This window comes from Amblyomma americanum, chromosome 2 (genome assembly GCF_052857255.1).
Source record: "Amblyomma americanum isolate KBUSLIRL-KWMA chromosome 2, ASM5285725v1, whole genome shotgun sequence".
Classification (NCBI taxonomy): domain Eukaryota; kingdom Metazoa; phylum Arthropoda; class Arachnida; order Ixodida; family Ixodidae; genus Amblyomma; species Amblyomma americanum.
In genome coordinates this window covers 210,442,710-210,461,309 of record NC_135498.1, presented here as the reverse complement: position 1 = coordinate 210,461,309, position 18,600 = coordinate 210,442,710, and the positions used below count along the sequence as shown (strand labels likewise).

Genomic DNA, 18,600 nt, shown 5'->3' with positions numbered 1-18,600 from the left:
GCCTACGTCCGATGGACTTAATAGGTTGCTAAAAGTCAGCCGGTCGGCTTTGATAGCAGAGCAAAAAAAGGATGGCAGCCTAGAAAACATGCGCTGCAATGTCAAAGAAGGTATCGCCAAGAAAAATGTTCGTTTTGTGGAAAGAGGTGGGGTCCTGTACCGGAAGTATCTAGACCGCAGAGGAGTCGAGTTCGATCAGCTGATCGTGCCTCAGTGCTACCGTCAGGATCTGTTGCGCTTGTCGCATGGCGGTTCGTGGTCCGGACACCTAGGAGTTAAGAAGACTAAGGACCGTCTCTTGCAAGAGTACTATTGGCCAGGGTGTTTTCGTGACGTAGAAACCTTTGTGAGGACATGTGACACCTGTCAGCGGGTTGGCAAACCAGGGGACAAATCGAGGGCGCCGTTGAAGTTGGTACCTATCATTACGGAGCCTTTTAGACGGCTCGTTATTGATACAGTGGGACCTCTGCCGGTAACAGCCACGGGGTACAGACACATTTTGACTGTGATCTGCCCAGCGACAAAGTTCCCTGAAGCAGTGCCGCTTAAAGATCTCAGCTCAGTTGAGATAGTCAATGCACTACTGTCCATATTTGCGCGAGTTGGTTTTCCTGCGGAAATCCAGTCAGATCAGGGCACAGTGTTTACCAGCGCTTTGACGACAGCCTTTCTCGAAAGGTGTGGGGTAAAGCTGTTACACAGCTCAGTGTACCACCCACAGTCGAATTCCGTTGAGAAGCTCCACTCCGTCATGAAGCGCGTGTTGAGAGCATTGTGTTTTGAGCAACAAAGTGATTGGGAGCTGTGTCTGCCTGGGGTGATGTTTGCATTAAGGACCGCGCCGCATGCGGCTACGGGGTTTTCGCCAGCTGAGCTGGTGTACGGTCGCTCGCTGCGGTCTCCGCTTCGCATGCTTCGAGACTCGTGGGAAGGCAGGGGCGACGACCCAGTCGTGGTCGAGTACGTGCTTAGTCTCCTCGAACGCTTAAGAAGGGCACAGGAGTTGTCAGGTGAAGCAATGGCAAAGGCCCAGCAGAGGGCCAAGGTTTATTATGATCGGACAGCCAGGGCCCGTCGTTTTGAGGTGGGCGATGAGGTGATGATATTGCGCACATCGCTAAAAAACAAACTCGACGTGCAGTGGGAGGGCCCAGCACGGATTGTTCAAAAACTGTCGGATGTTAACTACGTGGTGAGTCTGCCAGGAAAACGGAAAGCACAGCAAGTTTACCACTGTAATCTGCTCAAACCCTATAGACAACGGGAAGCAGTGGTGTGTATGATGGTAAACGTTCCCGAAGAGCTTCCGGTCGAGCTTCCGGGACTAGGCTCAGTGACGAACAGGGAAGACACTGATCAGGTCATTAGTGACTTAATCATTAAAGCACCGCTGTCAGCTGAGCAGAGAACCGAACTACACCAACTCTTACAAGAGTTTCAAGGTCAGTTCTCTGAGAGGCCTGGTAGGACTTCTGTCCTTACTCATGATATAGAACTTACCTCGCCAGAGCCAGTACGATCCAAGGCGTACCGGGTGTCACCCCGCCAGCGCGATATTATGGAGGCTGAGGTAAAGAAAATGCTACAGCTCGGTGTTATTGAGGCGGGTGAGAGTGATTATACCTCCCCTTTGATTTTAGTTGAGGTACCGGGCAAGGAACCTCGTCCTTGCGTCGACTACCGCAGGCTTAATTCTATCACTAAGGATCAAATTTATCCGATCCCTAACATCGAGGAGCGCCTTGAGAAAGTTAGTAGCGCTCAGTTTATTTCCACCCTAGATCTTGTCAGGGGTTATTGGCAGGTTCCACTTACAGAGGAGGCTAGTAGGTATGCGGCGTTCATTTCACCAATGGGAACATTCCGTCCTAAAGTTTTGAGTTTTGGTTTGAAGAACGCGCCATACTGCTTTTCAAGCCTCATGGACAAAGTGTTGCGGGGACAGGAAGAATTTGCTTTACCGTATTTAGACGACGTAGCGATATTCTCCGCATCCTGGTCTGAGCATATGGCACACTTGCGGGCAGTGCTAACCCGCCTGCGCGAAGCGGGCTTGACAGTCAAGGCTCCCAAGTGCCAATTAGCACAGGCCGAGGTTGTCTACCTCGGTCACGTGATTGGACAGGGTCGTCGCCGCCCCTCTGAAATAAAGGTGGCCGCTGTGCGAGACTTCCCGCAACCGCGCACGAAGACCGATATTCGGTCGTTCTTGGGTGTCGCCGGCTACTATCAGAGGTACATCCCCAGGTACTCCGATATCGCGGCTCCCCTGACGGATGCTCTAAGAAAAACAGAGCCCCAAACAGTCGTCTGGAGCGAGACAAAGGAGAGAGCTTTTAGCGCCCTAAAGAGCGCCCTAACAAGCCAGCCTGTGCTACGATCGCCAGACTATACCAAAGGGTTCGTTGTTCAGTGCGATGCTAGTGAGCGAGGCATGGGCGTTGTACTGTGCCAAAGGGACAATGGAGAAGTGGAACACCCCGTCCTGTATGCTAGTCGTAAGCTGACCTGTCGTGAGCAGGCGTACAGCGCCACCGAGAAAGAGTGTGCGTGTCTCGTGTGGGCCGTTCAGAAATTGTCATGCTACCTAGCCGGCTCGAGGTTTATCATTGAGACGGATCACTGCCCTCTCCAATGGCTGCAGACCATATCTCCCAAAAATGGCCGCCTCCTGCGCTGGAGCCTCGCTTTGCAACAATATTCCTTTGAGGTGCGTTACAAAAAGGGGAGTCTCAACGGTAACGCCGATGGCTTAAGTCGAAGCCCCTAACGTAGGAATCCGCCTCAAAGTTGTTGGTTACTGATGTTTTCTTCCTGAGGCAGGATTTTTAACATATTGCTTTTGTTTAGTGTTTCAAAGTGATTATGTGCTTTCTAGTGCAATTTTCCAATTTGTGGACGCGTTCTGAGTGCTGCTTGACTACTGTAAGGAACTAGGCAGTAGTATAAAAGGGGAAAGAGCCTGGCAGAGCTTAGTGAGGGTTGTCTCGTGCTTGCTGACTGAGCGGTTGCGTTTCGGCGTAGTTCTAACGCTTGCTGGGAACGAGCACAAAAATGGCAACTCTCCCGAAGTGACTTTACAGTGTCCTATGTGATCCTGAACCCGAGAACGAGGCCTTCTCTGTGCGCTGCGCTCAAGCAACGTCGAGGGACGATCGGTTTCGATTACGAGCATCATCGAGCGACATCCCTCTGGACAGCGGATGCAGTCCCCTGACCATCGGGATCTCCTTCTCCCGGCGGGGCGGTCTGTTACGTCTCGCCTACCTACGACGCGCGGTATAGCCGGCGCGGATGCAACGGACGCCGCGGCTTCGTTCATCGCGGCCGCAACGCCTCCCGCCAAGCGCGTCCAGGCATGTTTCAGTGCCACGTGTCGTCGTGCGTGCGTGTGTGTGTGTGTGTGTGCATGTTTTGCCCACGCTTGTCAAAGCGCGGCAGCCGGGGAGAGGAGCTCCTCAACTGGGAGGCGAGGAGGTCTGACCGGCGCCGGCCTGGCGGACGCGCCCGTCACGCCTGAACATGTTCAAGCGTCGCCGTATCGGATGACTCTTCCCAAGCCGTTCCCTCTTGCCCTCGACTCCGTGGGTATAAAGCGAGCTGCCCCGGACGCCAAGGAGAGACTTCGATTCCTTCCTTCGAGTAACGTGGTCGCCCTGACCGGCTGCTCTTTTGAGATGCCAGAATAAACAAGTTGTTCTGTTGCCAGTCGACTCATCCTTTGCCGGGACCTTCGGATGTTTCCAGCTTTGCCCCAGGCCGCCAGGCCAACGCTACCCTTGGGGCTTGCAACCCATTTGCAACAGTGGGCAGACGAGAGTAAGAAGTTCGCAGGCATAAGGTGGGTGCAGCTGGCAAAGGACAGGGTTAATTGGAGAGACATGCGCAAGACCTTGGACCTGCTGGGTGTAGTCAGCTGATGATGATGATGATGATTGTTTTATAGATTTATTTTTCTGTGAGGCGCTAGGCTCAGTATCTAATAATTATGGGATGACGGCATAAGCCATCTCGGTGCGTAGCATTAGAATAAAGGTGAGGATTAATATTTGGGATATGATCTAGAACATTAGCAGAAAAGGGGGGGAGGACAACTGGTTTTGGACATTGGTTGTTGTAATTAAAAAGGCCACCACCGTATGGAGGACGCTGAAGTAACGAGCGTTAGCTGCTTGTTTTACTAGACGAAGAAAGCGGAGAACGCGCTTCTCGCCTCGAGAAAAGGAATGTAATACCCTATGAAACGGGGTGGATTGCCACCATGCTCGGCTGCGCGTGCACGAACGCCGCCTAGCGGAACGATCGCCACCTTGCGCCGTATATCAGAAATTACGATGCACGTCTACCCATGGTCGAATTGCACGCCCTCAAGATGCGCCCCAAACGGAATTTGCTTCGTTTGGGGGGTCAGGTGGGCCTATAGAATTCGGCTTGCGGTACGTTATGGTAACCCTTAAATTAGTAATTGCACGTATACAATGGTTACCTATTATTTAATTGTGGTTTCATTTCTATACCACAACCCATAAAGTTTTATTTCCCTGCCATTTTCGGTATACAACTGTCCCCGGATGGGTGCCCGTTGTTGTCAGAGTATATATAGCGGAACGAATGCATACATGTATAGCGGTCGCGTAACGGGACAGTTTTCCTACCTGTTTTAGGATATTTTTTGGGTGAGGAGGGGGAAATGGATGAGAGGGCACAACCAATTTTAATGGCTGCTATCTTGGATTAGAGAAACCAAAACTATGGCGCCATTTCGTCCCCAGACGTCATACTCACTAAGTTCCACCTCTATCCACAATATTGGACTGTGACGCCATCATTGGCAGGCGGCAGGTGGTTGCTTCTACAATACTTTTGTAGACGACGCTACAAGTCTCAATGCGAGATGCGCTGTTTTCTAGTTGTGCCACAGATGCCGCTGTGATCTCAGGGTGGTAGGAGACCCCACGAAATCCCAAAACGTGATGAGTAGTTGCTGTCACAGATGGCGCTGTGTTTAAGGGTGGTAGCCGACCACACGAAATCTCTAAACGTGAAGAGTAAGCGCTAACGGTCTTAAAATCGAGGCAAGCTGGGATGAAAGTTTCAACTTCATATTTGCTGGCCAGAAAAGTTACGCGGCTCAATTAATTACGGAAAGTTGAATTCACCGATATTACTAAGAATAAATTCGGAAATTCAATGGCAAGAGCGCTTAATTTGTGACAACTTGTTTGAGATAAGGATGCTCGTGCTCGGGGGGTGGTAGAAAACAAAAATGAGTAAGTATATCCCTCTTTGAAACGCAGCCTTACTGACGCCAGATATGACGTCATTTCAATGCAAACATCGCTAACATCTTTTTTTTCATGGCGAAAACCATGCCACCGCCCCTACGGCTTACTCGGACCAAATGAAGTAAGATAAATTATGGGTCGCTGCGGCAAATTACGTTATGAGGAGTCATGTGATTACATAACTATTAAACTGTACCTAGTTGAAGAAGGGGCATTCTATACAGAAATCTCGTAAATGTTTTAGAACCTTCGTAAAGAGACTTGTTCCGTGCAATGGCATGGGACTGAAAGGGTTGAAAAGAAGCGCGGTATTTTTTTGCTGCTTCTTACGCAAATTCGCTAAGCTCTCTGAATGAAAAAAAAACGGAGGTGTTTACGTGTTTATGTAGAAATACAAAGCATAGCAGTCATGTTATGACCTATAGCGCACTGCACCTTTGCTGTCGGATTTTAGTTAGGTTTTCAGAATGCAAATACGCAGAGCGCAGCATAACCTTGCCGAGGAGACGTGCGCTATCCAGGTACGGTTTCTAAAACAAACGACTTTTTGCAAGTTGAACTGATCATTGTCATGACAACTGGTTTCCAATCCCAGCGCAGCGTTCGCAGAGTCCACCGCTGGTCCACAACATGTCTGCCGCGCGAGCCCTAAGGGATAAGAGCACAGCTTCCCTGCACTGGGCACCAAGAGCTTACAAGAGCTTACCTTCTCGCCCGTGAAAGCGATCCATTCTTCCCTAGAGGTAGGCAAAATGCCCGCCTCCGCAAGGTCTGCGACTATAAGCAATGCACATGGTTAGAGCACCCTTGAAACGAAGGGAAAACCGGTGACCGAGATGTGAGAAATGAGGCCTCCGCTATACAATGAATGTACTGAAAAAGGCAGTGCAGCACACCGCAGATATCAAGCGTCTGGGTCACTATTGAATGTCTTGAATATAGGTCATTATCGGCGACACCAGTCAGGCCACGCAGACAGCGTCGTCTGCTGCATTGTCTATTCACTGTACCTCTGCCAAAGCTATAATTTCTCCTTCTTGTGTAGCATGGTGCCCGAACACGCTGTCATTGGACGAGCCACGTAGCCGGCTATCATCGGTGGCTGGCGGGAAGGGCGCATCCCTGGCCGCGCTCCGGATGATCGCCACGGACGCACCGCAGGTAGGTCACTCCTCCGAGAGGCCGTCGGTATAGTGCGCGGCTATTTACTCGGGACAACCCGCGCAAAGCCGCTGTGGTCGAACCCGAAGGGTGAGCAGATGCGACTCTTCTGCGCCCACAGCAGCAGCACGCACTGCAACTGTTCTGCAGCGTAAAAGACGCCGGAAGCCACTCTGCTTGTATTCGAGTTTGGCGGCATGAAATGCTCATTTATCCAGACGCCGTAGTGTCTTTCCTGGCGCACCAATTCATAGCATTTGCAAGCGCGTATTCAACATTTCTGTAGCTGCAAGCGGGATTTTTGAAGCAATGCTTGGTTTTAGCGTGACCGAGCGCTACATTGCCACATTTTCTTGTGGTTCAGGTAAATTTTAGCCCTCGGACAGCAGACAGAGAAAGTGCGAGCGGAATGACTCAGATTACGCCTACGCCGTTGGTATTCAAGTGTTCTTATACAGCCTGCGCCGAAATACGCAGAACACGAATTGAGCCTATCTTCAAGTAAACGCGTTAATTTATGATGAAAGGTTTTACAGATCCTTTATCTGGGATCCGTACAAGCGGTGCCCGATTGAGCAACCAGGCTCCAACAAGGCAAACACTTCCCCATAAATCGTCTTGCATTCCTTTCGTTGGTTATGATCACCAATTCAGTATATCTAATATATTTTAGCTCACCCACAGCGTCTGAATAAAAGTGTAAGAGCTAAGAATTGCTTTATCGGCACATGTCGATATGTTCTTTTTGGTTCGAATATACTTAAAATACTGACTACCGTCGTCAGCTCTGTACATCCAACTCCCTAGCCCTACGAAGGTATTCCAAATTAGTTTTTAAAAAGTGCTGACGCAATATTTTAATGCTTTGAGATTGTAAAATGTCGCCCCTAAGGGTCCTCCCTAAATAACTGGTTTGTGTGCGTAGTTTTATTTCTTATTATTTTTTAACATGGTAGCCGTGAGCCCAGAATTGCGCATCTGAGCCAGGCACGCGGCGAAAATGCAGGTGTGAATTTGCTGCCGATGATCTCTGCGAGGAGAGACTCAGGCGTCAAGAACCACGCGAACTGATCAGTTGGTGGCGCTTGCAGCGTTGTTAAGTCTGGGCGCTTAACCATACTTTCGTGCTTCGCACCCTGGCACTCATTAACCAAATTTTTAAATATTGCAGATTGTGGTTCCTGAAGGCTTCGTCGTTACTACAGCTGCATTCGAGAAATTCTCGCGGAATCCGGATGTTCAGTCGGCGATCCACAGCCTCTCATGTATCGCAAGGTGCGAGTTGTTCAATTCTAGGCAAAGTGCCAAGAAGTTTGGACTGTCCTTCGAAGTATGAGAACATGAAATTTATTTATTTTATTTATTTATTTCAGTAACCTCAGGGCCCTAGGGCAGTACAGAGGGGAGTGGGGTACAATAGACAAAATAACAAAGGAACAGCAGTCACAAGTAACACAAAAATGTGAACAAAAATATGGCTCGCGCAAATCAGTAGGTTACAGCAAATACGATCAAACAAATTAACAGTCATTTAACACGAAATTATGAGCAAAGAATAAAAGTAAACATAAAAGTAAGCATACCACGCAAACAAGCATACCACGCAGACCAGGTCTGTTTGAACTACCACATAAGCTGAAAAGAATAAAGGGCAGGGCGCAAGAATTACATGTACTATGTTACCATCAAGTTAGTTAAAACCGATTTAAACACAGAATGGTCACTTATTTCGACGACCGATCGGGGAAGGTGATCCCATTGTGCCGATGTGCTGGGGATGAATGAGTTGTAAAAGTGGTTTGTTTGGCATGAAAGAATACCATCTTTATGACGATGATCGATCCGAGCTGAAACGTAGCAAGGTGGCGTTATAAATTTTCTCTTAAGGATGGGGTTATCGTAGTAAATCTTATAGAATAGACAAAAGCGGGATATATTTCTACGTTGCGACAGTAGTGGGAGTTATAAGCTTGATTTCATGGCACTGATAATAGAGTTACGGTGATAATTCGAGAGAATGAAACGGGCCGCACGGTTCTGTATAGATTCGAGTTGGTATATTAGTGTCCCTTGATAGGGGTCCCAGATAGATGCAGCATATTCTAGTTTACTACGAACCAACGACTTGTAGAGAAGCAGTTTTACGGAGCTAGAAGAAAGATTAAAGTTACGGCGTATGTAGCCCAGCATGCGGTTAGCGTTATTGCTTACATAGTCTATGTGTACTTTCTAAGAAAGATTATGGGAAATGAAGACACCTAAATATTTGTAAAAAGGCACAGACTCAAGGCTGCAATTATTAAGACGATATGAAGGCAATGTGATGTTACGACGACAAACCCGCATGTACTTGCACTTTTTTGTGTTAAGTTCCATGTTCCATTTGTTAGTCCATTCAAGAGCATGATCAATATCCGATTGAAGAAGAGCTATATCAGAGTCACTGTTAATTTCGCGGTATATGACGCAGTCATCAGCAAAAAGATTTATTGTTGAACTTAGATTGTCAGGTAAGTCATTGATATAAATAAGAAAAAGCAGAGGCCGTAGAACAGAGCCTTGTGGTACTCCAGATCCAACTGGAGAAGTGAAGGAAGAAGCATTATTAGCGGTGACAAATTGTGAACGATTAGTGAGAAACGAATGCAGCCACCTAAGAACGTTAGGGTCGAGGTTAAGTTTACTAAGTTTAAAAAAAGCAGTTGATGAGAGACTTTGTCAAACGCCTTTGAGAAATCGAGGAATATGCAGTCGACAACGGAACCCCTGTCGAGGATTGAGTTTAGATCATGTCTGAAGGTTAAAAGCTGTGTTTCGCAAGAAAACCACTTCCGAAATCCATGTTGACTGTCCGTAAAAAAAGGCATTAGATTCAAGGAACGATGCAAGGTGAGAGTAAATAACATGCTGCATGATTTTACACGGAATGCTGGTAAGTGAGATGGGTCGATAATTATGCGGGGAATGTTGATCACCAGATTTTTGCAAGGGAATCACCTTCCCAACCTTCCAGTCATCAGGTATACATGCTGTTTCAAGAGATTGCTGAAATAGGTTAGAGAGTATTATTGCGCTGTATACTTTGGTTTTAATCAAGAACTTAGAACTAATGTTATCAACACCACATGATGAAAAAACCTTTTGTTTTTCGACTATTTTTTCCACTCCAGCAGGATCAAAGACAATAGAATCCATCGGTAAAAAGTCAGCACTGTTATATGCAGGGGTTACCAAACACTGATTTTTGGAAAAAGTTGAAACGAATACACTGTTTAGAACATTTGCACATTCATTACGATGAATTAGTTGGTCACTGGAGTCTTTTAGGCTGATGGATGAATTGTCTTTTTTGTTAACTACGCTCCAAAATTGCCTAGGGTTATTTATCAAAAGGGAAGGTAATGTGTCATTGAAAAACAAATCTTTGGCATCCTTCAGTGCACTTTTATATTCAAGGGCCGCGGCCTGATAAGCAGTCCAACGTTCTTGGGAACCGGTTAGTTTTGCAGAGCGGAACATGCGTTTTTTTCTTATTACAGAGCCGTTTTAACGATTTTGTGAACCATGGTGATTCACGGTTAGAGGTGATGACTAAGCGTGGAACATATGTTTCAGTGAACGCAGCAACGTTTTTTTTAAACAGGCTCCAGTTAGCATTCACGCAGCGATCATGAAAGCTTAGCAAGTGATGATCTAGAAAAACAGACAGTTCAAGGTTAATAGCATCAAAATCAGCATTTTTGTAATCATGGATATATTTACTGTGGTTACGTTGATGGGGAACTGCGCAGGTCAAAGCAAAATGAAGGAGTAGGCGATCACTTAACCCTGGCAAGTATGATATGGGCTGGAAAAAATCAGGCGATGTGGTGAGTACCAGATCGAGGATATTAGACGCAGTAGGTGAAATTCGAGTTGCCTGCGTTACAAGCTGGGATAAGTTAAAACCACTACACAAATTCAAGAACATGTCGCATTCACTTGAAAAAGGTTCACAATAAGAGCTCACATTAGACCACACTATGTTGGGGAAATTAAAATCACCCAGTAAGATAAAGGGACTGCTCGGATAACGGACTGTAATCATATGAATGACATCATGAAGATCGTTTACAAAGGTGGGGGAGGTAGACGGCGGACGATAGCAAACGCCCACTATCAATTTCCTAGAGCATGTGCGAATTTCAACCAGTACAAGTTCCAACGCGCTTACAAAATGGATCGGAAAAGACATAACAGTATCAGCAACAGCTACAAGTACGCCTCCGCCACATCTAGAACCCCTGTCGCACCGATAAATGATATATCTCTCTTTACAGGTAAGAAGTTCACAGCTATCTATCTTCGCCGATAGCCAGGTTTAAGTAAGACATACAATGTCAGCATCGCAAGCATCAATTACAGGAGAAAGATCATCTCGTTTAGGTATTATGCTGCGAATATTTGTGATCAAAAAAGAAAGTGGAGTAATGGCCGGGGACTTAGTTCCACTGTCCCTCGGGCAGTGCTAATTGGTGTTCGGTCGGTGGCGCGGAGGCGCTGTGGGTATCATTCGTACGGTCCTCAGAACGGTCGGTTGGCAACGGGAAGACGCTTGGGATTTCATGAACGGAGTCATCAGAGTGATTGTAGGAGTAGCATTTATTTTTTATGTAAAGCTTAGTGAAGCGAAGCTTGAAAGTGAGCGGCTGGGATTTGCCAAATTCGACCAGTTTTTTTCTAGCGTGACGGGTGGCGAAAGAAAAATCCTCGCTAAGCGTAATTTTTTCATCCATGAGCTTAGAACAGTTAATCAGTATTCTCTGCTTTACCTTGAAGGATGAAAATTTGGCAATAATTGGTCATTTTTCCGACGCGAACCCACCGAGCCTGTGTGCTCTATCGATCAAAATTTCAGAGGACGGAATTTCCAAGCAGGATGAAAGAACCTTGACTAGCTTTTCTTCTGACTGAGCCCAGGACTCTGATTGCGCGTCAGGTATGCCATAGAACAGAAGGTTATCGCGTCGCTGCTTGTCTTCAAGTTCAGACAGGCGCGCGCGCAGCTGAGAGTTTTCACTAGAAAGTTGGTCAACTAACTGCTGAAAAGGATGTACTTCCTTCTCGGTTTCGTCAATGGTAACAGTTTTGCGCTCAACGTTAGTTAATCTTTTGTTCATTTCGCTCAAATCTTCTTCTAACTTCAGCTGGGACTTCTTAAGATCATCAATAGACTTTATGAAAGCCTTTTGGTCCAGTTGCATTTTCGCAGTTCGCGTGTTCAAAGTCTCAAGTGCAAACATATCTTCCAACTGCTTAGACTGGACGTCAGGAAGAGAGTCCTGTACCTGATGCCTCGTGTTAGGCCCAGGGTTGAGCTCGACGTCCCCGGACAACGCCAGCAGTTGGTTTACAATATCAAAGCATTCACTGAACACACAAAGCAAAACTCCCGGGCGTGGGAACAGCAACAGGCACACGTCATTAGATTTCTTAGCGTACAGGGAAGTAACAGAACTAACCTGCACGAAGAAGCAGAGCGGATTAGGTGGCCGCATCCTGGTGCTGTTCTCACGCCCACTAAGGGCGCCGGGGGCCCGCCAGCTGTTCATATAGGCAGCAAATGATGTCGCTGTTGATCTGGATCTGGATCTGGATTACGTTAATTAAGGCTGCGATTAGAGCAGGTGGTTTGGGATTCATGTTTTAAACGACGCAGAGGCAAAGGACAGAACAAGGGACCCAGAGAACAGACGCTTTTACCTTGGGCTCTTTGCTTGATCGTCCTGTGTGAGTGCGCCGCGCCAACAACAAGAAGTGCACGTCCCGCGAAGTTCTTAAGAGATTGCTTTATTTCTAAGACCTAATGTGTCCGTACGCCGCTGAAAAAACAAGCAAAATATATGGTGTGATTAAGTCACCTTTGCAGCAGAAAGCGATGGTATTAGGTTCCATGCTGGTCGCGGCTTCTGTTGCAAAATCTGTGTGTGTTGCAATTGTCGCTCCATAAACCGTCAACTTTGGACTGCTACCTGCAGTGGCACGTATCCGCCAAGCTGTGACGGTGTCGAAATTGCGATTCTCTACCTAGGTTGCTGCCTGGAAACAAGGTTACTCACAACCCGGTGGACAGAAGTTGGCGATATCACAGTCATGTGACCCCTCTCGTTTAATCAGCGAATTCCGTGACACCGCACGTCGTTGGGTTTTCACCGACAAGAAGTCTAATGATATGACATTAAAAGCAATAAAAGAGCAAGGGAAAGAGAAGGAACAGATCAACTGTTACTTAGATGCGGGCTCCTCCGTCCTGCACCCATCGTGGTCTATAAACCAGTAGGTGACGCTGAAAAAAAAATTGAAAATTGGTCTTTAAGGAAAGAAAATGGCTCAAGGAATTGTCCCAGATATCTTAGAGGACACTCGAGCCGCGCCGTAAGGGAAGGAGGAAAGGTGAGAGTGAAAGAAGCAAGAGAGAAAGCGGTGCCGTAGTGGATGTCTCCGGAAAACTTTCGACCACCTGGGGATTTGTAACGTGAACTGACATCGCGCAGCACGTGGGCGCCGTTTTCGTTTCGCTTCCATCGGAACGCGACTGCCGCAGTCGGGTTAGAACCCGGGCATTTCAGCTCAGTACACAACTGCCTTAACCAGTGAGCTACCACGGCAGGTGTGAAGTTGCTTAATTTTCTGCACTGTACCTAATTATATGAGACTCATTAACACAGTTATCTCATGATTTTTCTGAAAGTAACGACTAATCAAGGGCAACAAGTTTGTTCTAAACTTTGGAGGTACCAAAAAACGAAACACTGTAGGAACGCTGACGCGGACAGGATGTCAACTTGTGCTAAGCTGCCATCGTTGAAGGTGAGAGTTGCATCTGAGGTGGCCTTTCGTAAATATGCATTCTAAGGAAAACATCGCGGTTACAGGAATCGTTGGCATTCTCGGTTCGCCCGTGGGGACACTTTTCTAGCACCATTTATGGATCTAGTTGCTGGAAAAACAAATAGGATTCTTGACATTAAGAACTGACTGACGTTAACATTTGGTGTGTGATATAAAGCCTCCCGAAGAACTCCCTGTGCAAAAATAATTCTTGCGAGAGGTATTCGTTCTCTCATTGGTCGGGAAGCGCAAACTGGCTGGTAGTGTTTGAAACAGCTACCAACCAGTGCAGGGCCGCAACGCTTAACCACTTCCACCCTGCGCCGGTATTGGCGTGAGGACTTCCCGCAATATGTCAGCGGTAAAAAAGTTGGAATAGATTAGCAATCGAAAGAAGACGACTATCGCATTTCCTCTCAATCAATCCAATTAATCGACCCTATTATTTTGCTCTTTCTGACTGCTCTTAAACATTAAGCTGAATTTAAATAATTAGAAAGGTTTGTTTCAACGCCATGCTTTTCTCCCTGAAGTGCTAGTGCGCGCAAGCTCCAAAGGTTTCGAGCGTGCCCACGGACCAGTTTCAAAAATCGGGCTGTTCTGGCTGTACTCAAAGGCAGAGAAGCTCGTGTGTCGCCGAATAATGTGCACGATGGTTTCGACATGCGAGACGGGTAAAAACAAAAAAAACTTTATTTTCCACTGTAGCTTGCTCTATATTCTTAATTAGCAAATAGAAAAGAAAGTCCTGATGTATTGTGGCTTTAGTCAGGTTTTAACGCGACGGGGTTAAAGGCCCCGTTCACCAGAACATTTGTGGTCGGCGCTGGCGTTGTGAGCGAATAGATCACCGGCGTGGCTCTGGCAGGTGGTGCCCAGAGAGCAATTTAGGAGGCATACTGAACACCTATAGGTAACGTGAACTTGCGGCGTCATCAGAACTTGTCCACCGGATAATGAGCAAACTGCGTACTGTGGCAGCCGGTGGCAGTTAAGTTAGTCATTGGTCGCTAGGAATGAGCAGCCTTGGCCGTAAAAGACCCACCGCTGGTAGAACCTACCATCGCAGGTAAGTGTCGCATCGCTTATCCGCTGCACCACTGCGCCAGGAGGGCTATGGGCACTCTGCAGACGAATGTAAAGTAGTCAACAACCTTCTGTATACATGGTAATTAGCCCATTACGCTTTCACCTCATGCTCATAAGGCTGAGCTTAAGTGTCTCCTCCAACTTTTGTGAGCAGCATTTGGTACACGATTCGCCAGTAAAGTGCACTTGCTAGAACTACCTTGGAAGATCTGGGCGCCTGTAGGATTTATTCGCATGGCCTAGCGGAGCCGTTTTCTTTGTACGCAGCTTCACCGAGCCGGAGTCCATCGAGGCCTGCTGCAGGTGGGTGCCCGCACGGCGGAGACTGTGCCCTCCATTTTCATTTTATACCTCATCCAACAGGGCCGTGCGAGCGGTGGAGTCCGCTCCTCTCCCAGAGGACGTCGCTTCCGCCATTAGGGACTCCTACGGCACCATTTTTGGGCACATGGAGTCCGGACTGCGTGTCGCCGTTAGGTCATCGGCCGTAGGCAAGTGTCTTTTTCAAACGCTGGGATCGCTGTGAAGCCGTAGAATATACGCCTTATGTGTCTTACCCATGGTTGTAGCCACCCACCACAATGGCTTAATCGCTTAGGCGCTCGGCATGTGAGGCCACGCTGTAATTCAGTGGACGTGAAATGCAAAATGTGCCCTTAACGTGGCTGCGGCACAGTACAGCAGCCAAGGGCGAGGATGATGGTAAACATTCATCACCATCATCAGTCTGACTACGCCCAGTGCAGGGCAAAGGCATCTCCCATGTCCCCCCAATTATCCCTGTCCTTTGTCACCTGCGGCCACCGTATCCCCGCAAACTTCTTATCTCATCCGCCCACCTAACTTCTCGGGAGGGCTCCTCGCTGCATGACCCCTCTGGCCTTCCCTCCCAGCCCAACCCCGTCAGTCAGCTTGCGCTACTCACCAGCTCGTGTCACCAGAAGGGCGGTCTCCTAGGTAATTGAGGTGTGTGTGTGTGTGTGTGTGTGTGTGTGTGTGTGTGTGTGTGTGCGTGCGCGTGTGCGTGTGCGTGTGCGTGTGCGCGTGCGCGTGCGCGTGCGCGTGCGTGCGTGTGTGTGTGTGTGTGTGTGTGTGTGTGTGTGTGTGTGTGTGTGTGTGTGTGTGTGTGTGTGTGTGTGTGTGTGTGTGTGTGTGTGTGTGTGTGTGTGTGTGTGTGTGTGTGTGTGTGTGTGTGTGTGAATGGGCGTTACAGAGCCAGGATGTGGACCTTTCCAAATGTAGTAATGGAGTGCTGAGGGGCTCCTCCGCAGGTGGTAGTGTATTGTTGCATTTGGGTTGCAAGCCCCAAGGGTAGCGTTGGCCTGGCGGCCTGGGGCAAAGCTGGAAACATCCGAAGGTCCCGGCAAAGGATGAGTCGACTGGCAACAGAACAACTTGTTTATTCTGGCATCGCAAAAGAGCAGCCGGTCAGGGCGACCACGTTACTCGCAGGAAGAAATCGAAGTCTCTCTCGGCGTCCGGGGCAGCGGCGTTTTATACCATCGGAGTCGAGGGCAAGAGGGAACGGCTTGGGAAGAGTCATCCGATACGGCGTCGCTTCGACATGTGCAGACGTGACGGGCGCGTCCGCCAGGCCGGCGCCGGTCAGACCTCCTCGCCTCCCAGTTGGGGAGCTCCTCTCCCCGGCTTCCGCGCTTTGACAAGCGTGGGCAAAACATGCACACACACACACACACACGCACGACGACACGTGGCACTGAAACCTGCCTGGACGCGCTTGGCGGGAGGCGTTGCGGCCGCGATGAACGAAGCCGCGGCGTCCGTTGCATCCGCGCCGGCTATACCGCGCGTTGTAGGCGAGACGTAACAGACCGCCCCGCCGGGAGAAGGAGATCCCGATGGTCAGGGGACTGCATCCGCTGTCCAGAGGGATGTCGCTCGATGATGCTCGTAATCGAAACCGATCGTCCCTCGACGTTGCTTGAGCGCAGCGCACAGAGAAGGCCTCGTTCTCGGGTTCAGGATCACATAGGACACTGCAAAGTCACTTCGGGAGAGTTGCCATTTTTGTGCTCGTTCCCAGCAAGCGTTAGAACTACGCCGAAACGCAACCGCTCAGTCAGCAAGCACGAGACAACCCTCACTAAGCTCTGCCAGGCTCTTTCCCCTTTTATACTACTGCCTAGTTCCTTACAGTAGTCAAGCAGCACTCAGAACGCGTCCACAAATTGGAAAATTGCACTAGAAAGCACATAATCACTTTGAAACACTAAACAAAAGCAATATGTTAAAAATCCTGCCTCAGGAAGAAAACATCAGTAACCAACAACTTTGAGGCGGATTCCCACGTTAGGGGCTTCGACTTAAGCCATCGGCGTTACCGTTGAGACTCCCCTTTTTGTAACGCACCTCAAAGGAATATTGTTGCAAAGCGAGGCTCCAGCGCAGGAGGCGGCCATTTTTGGGAGAGATGGTTTGCAGCCATTGGAGAGGGCAGTGATCCGTCTCAATGATAAACCTCGAGCCGGCTAGGTAGCATGACAATTTCTGAACGGCCCACACGAGACACGCACACTCTTTCTCGGTGGCGCTGTATGCCTGCTCACGACAGGTCAGCTTACGACTAGCATACAGGACGGGGTGTTCCACTTCTCCATTGTCCCTTTGGCACAGTACAACGCCCATGCCTCGCTCACTAGCATCGCACTGAACAACGAACCCTTTTGTGTAGTCTGGCGATCGTAGCACAGGCTGGCTTGTTAGGGCGCTCTTTAGGGCGCTGAAAGCTCTTTCCTTGGTCTCGCTCCAGACGACTGTTTGGGGCTCTGTTTTTCTTAGAGCATCCGTCAGGGGAGCCGCGATATCGGAGTACCTGGGGATGTACCTCTGATAGTAGCCGGCGACACCTAAGAACGACCGAATATCGGTCTTCGTGCGCGGTTGCGGGAAGTCTCGCACAGCGGCCACCTTTATTTCAGAGGGGCGGCGACGACCCTGTCCAATCACGTGACCGAGGTAGACAACCTCGGCCTGTGCTAATTGGCACTTGGGAGCCTTGACTGTCAAGCCCGCTTCGCGCAGGCGGGTTAGCACTGCCCGCAAGTGTGCCATATGCTCAGACCAGGATGCGGAGAATATCGCTACGTCGTCTAAATACGGTAAAGCAAATTCTTCCTGTCCCCGCAACACTTTGTCCATGAGGCTTGAAAAGCAGTATGGCGCGTTCTTCAAACCAAAACTCAAAACTTTAGGACGGAATGTTCCCATTGGTGAAATGAACGCCGCATACCTACTAGCCTCTTCTGTAAGTGGAACCTGCCAATAACCCCTGACAAGATCTAGGGTGGAAATAAACTGAGCGCTACTAACTTTCTCAAGGCGCTCCTCGATGTTAGGGATCGGATAAATTTGATCCTTAGTAATGGAATTAAGCCTGCGGTAGTCGACGCAAGGACGAGGTTCCTTGCCCGGTACCTCAACTAAAATCAAAGGGGAGGTATAATCACTCTCACCCGCCTCAATAACACCGAGCTGTAGCATTTTCTTTACCTCAGCCTCCATAATATCGCGCTGGCGGGGTGACACCCGGTACGCCTTGGATCGTACTGGCTCTGGGGAGGTGAGATCTATATCATGAGTAAGGACAGAAGTCCTACCAGGCCTCTCAGAGAAATGACCTTGAAACTCTTGTAAGAGTTGGTGTAGTTCGGATTTCTGCTCAGGCGACAGCGGTGCTTTAATGATTAAGTCACTAATGACCTGATCAGTGTCTTCCCTGTTCGTCACTGAGCTTAGTCCCGGAAGCTCGACCGGAAGCTCTTCTAACTTTCCCGTGTCGGGCATTTCCTCTCCAGTACCTGGTGCCTTCAATGCTACAGGCTCAATTTTATCCAGTTCTGACGTGCTCGGAATATCAGCTTGCTGCGCCTCCGACCCTTTTTCATTGTTCGACAACGTCGGCCCCGCAACCACCGCCTTTGCAGCGAGCTCCCGAACTCTCGGTCTGGTTAAGGCCTGAACGCTAGCCTCACCAAACAAAAGCCCCTTCTCGCGCAGGAGGTGATCGGACCTGTTCGAAAAAAGGTACGGGTACTGGGGGGGCAGCCTAGATGACACTACGGCCTCCGTCTCAAGTGCTCCGAAAGGTCCTTCAATAAGCACTTTTGCTACGGGCAGACACACGCTATGAGCTTCCACTGCTTGCTTGATCCATGCGCACTCGCCCGTGAAC

At 48.9% G+C, this 18,600-nt stretch overlaps 1 protein-coding gene and 1 pseudogene across 4 annotated transcripts in view; one reads left to right on the top strand and one right to left on the bottom strand.

Annotated features, from left to right (window-relative positions):
* The window catches only part of LOC144122121 (rifampicin phosphotransferase-like), a 798,972-nt gene that overhangs the window by 453,159 nt on the left and 327,213 nt on the right, over window positions 1–18,600 (top strand). For all 4 annotated transcript variants that reach the window (XM_077655660.1, XM_077655659.1, XM_077655661.1 and 1 more), the window contains exons 12-15: window positions 6,334–6,449; window positions 7,621–7,724; window positions 14,676–14,711; window positions 14,772–14,899. In XM_077655660.1, the coding sequence (XP_077511786.1) occupies window positions 6,334–6,449; window positions 7,621–7,724; window positions 14,676–14,711; window positions 14,772–14,899 (384 nt within the window). The remainder of the gene's footprint in view (window positions 1–6,333; window positions 6,450–7,620; window positions 7,725–14,675; window positions 14,712–14,771; window positions 14,900–18,600) is intronic.
* LOC144122123 (uncharacterized) lies at window positions 10,803–12,184 on the bottom strand (annotated as a pseudogene).